The sequence below is a fragment of the Cuculus canorus genome, chromosome 29 (assembly GCF_017976375.1).
Source record: "Cuculus canorus isolate bCucCan1 chromosome 29, bCucCan1.pri, whole genome shotgun sequence".
Taxonomy (NCBI): Eukaryota; Metazoa; Chordata; class Aves; order Cuculiformes; family Cuculidae; genus Cuculus; species Cuculus canorus.
In genome coordinates this window covers 1,654,986-1,661,177 of record NC_071429.1, presented here as the reverse complement: position 1 = coordinate 1,661,177, position 6,192 = coordinate 1,654,986, and the positions used below count along the sequence as shown (strand labels likewise).

General features: G+C 50.1%; 1 protein-coding gene across 1 annotated transcript; it reads left to right on the top strand.

The window, feature by feature from the left end:
* The first annotated feature begins 1,160 nt into the window (after nt 1-1,160).
* On the top strand, nt 1,161-3,032 carry HOXC4 (homeobox C4). Its single transcript, XM_009565027.2, has 2 exons — nt 1,161-1,809; nt 2,510-3,032. Exons 1-2 carry the CDS (start codon nt 1,266-1,268, stop codon nt 2,848-2,850), a joined length of 885 nt encoding a protein of 294 aa, XP_009563322.2. The 5' UTR covers nt 1,161-1,265; the 3' UTR covers nt 2,851-3,032.
* Nucleotides 3,033-6,192: the final 3,160 nt, after the last annotated feature.

Genomic DNA, 6,192 nt, shown 5'->3' with positions numbered 1-6,192 from the left:
GCCGGGGCTAAGCCAAGGGGGGGTCAGCTTGGGGAGCAAAGGGGGGGGTCCTGCTGTCTGGGGGGACACGAGGGACACGGACCCCCCCGCCTCACCCTGCGGGCGGGGGCAGTAGGAGCTGCAAATCCCGCCTCCACCTTCCAGGTAAATGCCCCCCCCCCCAAAAAAAAAGAGGGTGCTGAGAGTATTTAACCCTCTCCTGGCCGGGATGGGGGGGGGTCTGGGATGGGGAAGGGGGGGTAAACCCGCTGCAGGGTCCCCAACCTGCCCTTGGGAAAGTGGGGGGGTGGGGAGGGAGTGGAGATGGGGGGGGAGCAGATGGGGGGCACACCCGCTCTTACACACACACTCATACTCTCATACCGAGGGTGGGGGAGGGGGGGCTCATTGTTCCCAGCTCGGATCGCGGGGGGGTGCCCAGTGCCCCCCCAAACACCCCTATCCTTGCACACTCACCTCAATCTTACACCCACACACCAAGGGGGGGGGGTCCCCCCATTGTGCACTTCCCCAAATACCCTCGGGGACATCGATGTCCCCCGAGCTCATCCTTGCACACTCTCCCCTCCGCGCACACTCATCTTACCTTTAGACCCCCCCAATCACCAATTGGAGGTCCCCCCACTGTGTACCCCTCCCAAACACCCTCGGGGACAATGACCCCTCCTGAGGTCATCCTTGCACGCTCACCTCCATCCTTGCACTCTCCTTCCACCCTTGCACACACACCCCCCCTTGCACACTCACTCCACTCTTACCCACACACACACTACAGAAGGGGTCCCCCCATTGTGTAACCCCCCAAACATCCTCGGGGACGCCGATACTCACATTCCTCCCACCCTCGCACACTCCCTCCCTACTCTTGCACACTCCCCCCCCTATCCTTGCACACTCACCTCACCGTTACCCCCCCTTACACACCCACCAAAGCAGGGGTCTCCCCCATTGTGTACCCCTCCAAACACCCTCGGGGACGCCAATACCCACACTCTCCCCCCCACACCCCTTGCACACTCACCTCACCCTCCTACACACCCCCTAAAAGGGGAGGGGGGGGTGTCCCCCCCATTGTGAGCCCCCCCCCCAAACACCCTCAGGAAACCCCAATCTCCTCTGGTCTCTCCCTACATCTCCCTCGCTCTCCCCGAACCCCGACTCTCACTCCCACGCCCCCCCCCCCGCCAATTTGGGTTCATTTGCAGCAGCTTTTGGTTCCTTATCCGGGGACTGGGCTGCCGGGTGTGATTGGCCGGGAATGTCACATGGTGAAAGTAACTTTACAGGGTCGCCAGCTAGTAGGAGGGCTTTATGGAGCAGAAAAACGACAAAGCGAGAAAAATTATTTTCCACTCCAGAAATTAATGATCATGAGCTCTTATTTGATGGACTCTAACTACATCGATCCGAAATTTCCTCCATGCGAGGAATATTCGCAAAATAATTACATCCCAGACCACAGTCCGGAATATTATAGCCGGACAAGGGAGTCCAGCTACCAGCATCACCACCAGGAGCTGTACCCCGTGCCTCGAGCCTCCTTCCCCGACCGCCCGTTCAGCTGCGGGGGGCTCCAGGCTCCCGGCAACCCAGCCGCTCTCCAAAGGGGACACGGGCAAACTCCAGGAGGCCAACACCTCTCAGAGAAAGCACAGCAGCTCTGCGAGCAGGCTGCTCTGTCCACCTCCTCCACCACTCCTTCCCCAGCCCCTCCAGCCTGCAACCAGCCAAACCCCGACCATCCCACCAGCACAGCATCCAAACAGCCCATAGTCTATCCCTGGATGAAAAAAATCCACGTCAGTACTGGTATGCAACTTTTATTTTCCTCTTCTGTCTCTCGGCTCTCTTATTTTCACACCATGCCTGCTCCCTCTCGCCTCTCTCTCTCTCTCTCTCTCTCTCTTTTTTTTTATCTCCTTCCCTTCCATGAGAGTCTTTGGGTTAGCACAATTGAACTGGATTTACGACTCCGAATGGGTAATTACACCCACCATAAATTTTATAGCCGAGCTACTGTGGGCAGCCTTAGCCATGTGGCTCGTTCTGTTATGTATGTGTGAAACTCCGAAAGCTTTGTAAGGGGTGCATAAATAATTCAGTCTTTTGAGCCAGGGAAACCCCTTCCTATTAGAATAGAAACTCTTGAGCTGCCCAAAGTTCTTTATTACCTATTTAGCCCACTACTTTCCCCCCCTCCCTCCCCCGGCTCCTCCAGTCGCCTCTTCCGACCCTCTCTCCATCCACGCTGATTTTCCTTGTGTGTTTTTTTTTTTTCCCTGTGTGTTTTTTTTTTTGTCTTTTTTTTTTTTTTTGTATCCTTTCTTTTATTTTTTTTTTTTGTGTTTGGTTGTGTTTTTTTTGTCTTTTTGTTGTTGTGGTTTTTTTTTTGTTGTTGTTTGTTTGTTTTTTTTTTTCCTTGGGTTTTGGTTCTGTTTTTTGTGGGGTTTTGTTTTTTTTTTTTTGGTCTTTTTTTTTTTTGTTTTGTTTTCCTTCCCCTCCTTTCCAGTGAATCCCAATTACAATGGAGGCGAACCCAAGCGATCCAGGACAGCCTACACCAGGCAGCAGGTTTTGGAGCTGGAAAAGGAGTTTCACTATAACAGGTACCTGACCCGACGGCGACGCATCGAGATCGCCCACTCCCTTTGCCTCTCCGAGCGACAGATCAAAATCTGGTTTCAGAACAGGAGGATGAAATGGAAAAAAGACCACAGGCTCCCCAACACCAAAGTCCGCGCAGCCTCCGCCGCCTCGGCCCCCGCAGCCCCCGCCAGCACGGCCGCGGGCGAGGAGCTGCCCTCCGCCCCCGCGCAGGACCCGCGCACCGAGGACATCACCAGGTTGTGAGCCCCCCCCCCCCAGACCCGCGCACAAATGACTCTGGATTATTTATAGAATCTAATATATATATATATATATATTTTGGTTCTTTCCCCCCTCTTCCCTTCGTAGGTTTTTTTTTTTGGTCTTTTATTCTAATTATTATTATTTTTCCTGTGCGTATAAAAAAAACCCCAACAATGGGTCTCCCCCAAGACCACGGGCTTTAGATGCATGCCAGATAGCATGAGGCCAGGTGTCTATACCTGTTTGTTTTTGGGTTTTTTTTGTTTTGTTTTGTTTTGGAAGGCCATTTCAGGGTTTTATTTATTTTTGAAAGCTGGGGGGATGGGGGAGGGAGGGCGGGGAGAGGGAGGAAGAGGGAAATGTTCCGTTTGGGCGAATTGAATGGCTAAAAGATGGGAATATCGACGGCAAAACCGACACACACACACACAAAAAAAAGGCGAATATAGGTATTTTTTCCCCCCTTCTGCGTTACAAACGGTCAAGGGGCTCTAAAGTTCTTTTGTAGCACTGTGGGGAAAAAAAAAGCTAAAAAAATCAGCTAAATAAATCAAAAAAAAAATCTAAATAAATCAGCATTTAGAGAGGGGGAAAAAAAAAAAGGCAAACAAAACAGCTACGAAACAGCACACGAGGGTGGACGAGGCTCTGCTGAGGAATTGAGAAGAAAAAGGGGGAGAGCGAGAGGCAAAGAAAGAGTGGCACATCGAAAAAAAATAAAAGGAGCAGAAGGTTTTTAAAAAGTCAGTAGTTAGGGGTTTTTGTCGTGGTTATTTGTGTTTTTGGACTGATTTTACATGCTCATTGTAAACTTGCAATAAAGAGTTTTAGTGTGTCTGTGAAAGTCCCAGTGTTCAATAAACCAGTCAGTGTGAATTAGTTTTACTTTTTTTTTTTTTATGTCTGGTGACTTCATTTTATCCCACGCTTCTCCCTGCAAACCCGCCCCAAAGTAACAATAATAATAATAATAATATTAATAATAATAAGAAGAAGGATAATAAAAAGCTGGGGGCAACTGCAATGGATCCCCTGTGCAGCAGTGGCTGCTTAAGTTAAGTTTAAGCAAACCTAAAGATAAGTCCCCACTCCAGATTTTTATGACATCACGACGTGACCGGTGACTTTAACCCTGAGACCCTCCCAACCTGTACCTATAAGGGGGGAAAGGGGAGAAAAATGTGGGGTTTTTTTTTCAGACAAGTGCTGGGGATTGGGGTTGGGTTCTGGTTGTGCCTCTTTATTTGCTTTCCAAACAGCAGAAAATTGACAGTTTTTAGTTCCTCTCCCTGCCTTGAACTTTCTCCTCGTGGTGTTTGTTGGTTTTATTTTGTTGTTGTTGTTCTGCAGCGTTAATTATTAGTATTATTACTGTCAGTATTGTTGTTATTTTCACTGTCGTGGGGCGCTGGTGTTGACTCGGTCGAGCCAAGAGGTTGCATTGAATTTAGCCAGGCAATGAAAAGGCTCTTAAATAATAGTAATAATAACAATAATGAGAATAATGGCATTAATGGTGTTAATAACTATAATTCATTGCTGCCGGCCTTTGAAGGCAGCCTGCACATTGGCAGCAGCGGGAGAATTTTAGGGAAACCTGGATTCCCCCCCGCTCCCGGTGTTTGTACTTCCTTGGAAGGACTGGGGGTAAATGGGAGGGGGGACACACATCAGCTGGGCCTGAGCCCCCTCTTTTTTTTTGTTGCTAGGCCCTGGTTTTGGCAAGTTTGCAGCTTAAAAATCCCAAGGACAAGGGGTTGGGAGAGGGAGGCCTGCTGGAATTTCCACCCCACCCCCCTTCCCAAACCCTAGGACATGGAATTCTTGAAGAGGAAGCTTTGCAAGCACCTTTATTGAGGTTTTATTCTATTTATTTGTATTTGTTTCCTCTCTCTCTCCAGCATCGATTTCAGCTGCCATTAAACAAATCATGGTCTCATCCCCCTTTGTGGTAGCTGGGGACGGGGAGCTGGAGAAGGTTATCATTTATCCTAGGGAGTTTATATGTAAAGCTCATCAGCTTCTCTCCCCCCCCCCTCTCCTTTTCAAATACTGCCTCAGTGATATTAATATAAAGACGAGGCTGGAAAGCTTAAACATATTGACAGGACACGTAAGCATCGCTCCTCTTTAAACCTTGCCTCCACAGAGCAGGGAAAGGTGTTGGGAGCCAGCTGGGATTTGGGTTTTATCCAAGGAAGATCCTAGCCCGAGCAGCTGAGCCAGATAGAACCCAGCCTTTAAAAAAAATCAGATTAAATCACACGACGATCAGTAAACAGCACCCAGGGCTCGGCCCATCCTGTAGGAGTTCGCGTATTTTTGATATTATCTTATTTAGGTAAGAAATTCAAGCAGAAAGGGGGAAATGAGGAGGGAGAAAGCACCAAAGATGAGAGAAAAGGGGGTTTAATACAGGAAAAAGCACAAAATCTGCAGGGAAAATGCAGCCCCAGGTGCTGGGAGGTGGGCGCTTCCCACACAGCCCCCAAAGCTGGCGCAGGGCAGCCCCCCCAAATCTGCTCGGGGTGGGGAGCAGAGCTGAGCATCTTCACCGCTGCAGGCTGAGGAGGAGGAGGAGGGTGGGGAGGAAGGAGCATCGCTCAAAGATGGGTTTCTCCCTCTTTCTTTTTGGAGTTTGGAGATGTGGGTTGGGTGGTTTTAGTTGCTGGGGGGGGTGCTGCAACTCCTCTTCTTCCCCAGGATGGGTGTATCCTGGGGAATGGGATGCTGGGGATGGCACCCAGGGGTGGAAGGTGCCTTGGGTGCCAGAGACATCGAGGCGGGGGGGGGGGGGTGTTCTGCCTGCTGCCCCCCAGCATCTCAGCCCTCAGCCTTGGCCATGACAGAGCTGGAGCTGCAGGGGCAGAGGGGGGAAGCCCAGGAGAGGGAAGGCAGTAGAAAAGGGGGAGGAAAGAGGAAAAAAAAGGACAAGGAGGGGAACAAAAAGAGAGAAAATGGGAGGAAAGGGAAAAAAAAAAAAGGAGAAAAAAAGGAGGGAAGAAGGGAAATAAGGGACGGGAAGGGGTAAAAAGGAAAAGAAAAAAAAGAAGCAAGAGGGGGGGAAGGGGAATAAAGAGGAGAAGGAAAAGAAATAAAGAGGAAAAGGAAAAATGGTTAAAATAGAGGGGAAAAGGCGCGGGGGGGGGAAGGAAAAATGGCTTTCCTGCTGCAAAGAGCCCCAAGCACGGTCCCTTTTTAGCCTCTTGACGCCTCCATGTAGAGAGGCTGAAAGAAAACTTTATTGAAGTTCGGGTAAACGGCAAAAGCGGGTTCATGGAAAGGCCAACTTTTCTATCCCAGCAGCTCCATTGGAGGCGAGCAAGCTGACCCCGGAGCCCT

Coding starts and splice junctions, on each gene's coding strand:
- HOXC4 (XM_009565027.2), top strand. CDS start 1,266: ATGGTGAAAGTAACTTTACAGGGTCGCCAGCTAGTAGGAGGGCTTTAT. Junction 1,810..2,509: donor AAAAATCCACGTCAGTACTG/GTATGCAACTTT, acceptor CCTCCTTTCCAG/TGAATCCCAATTACAATGGA.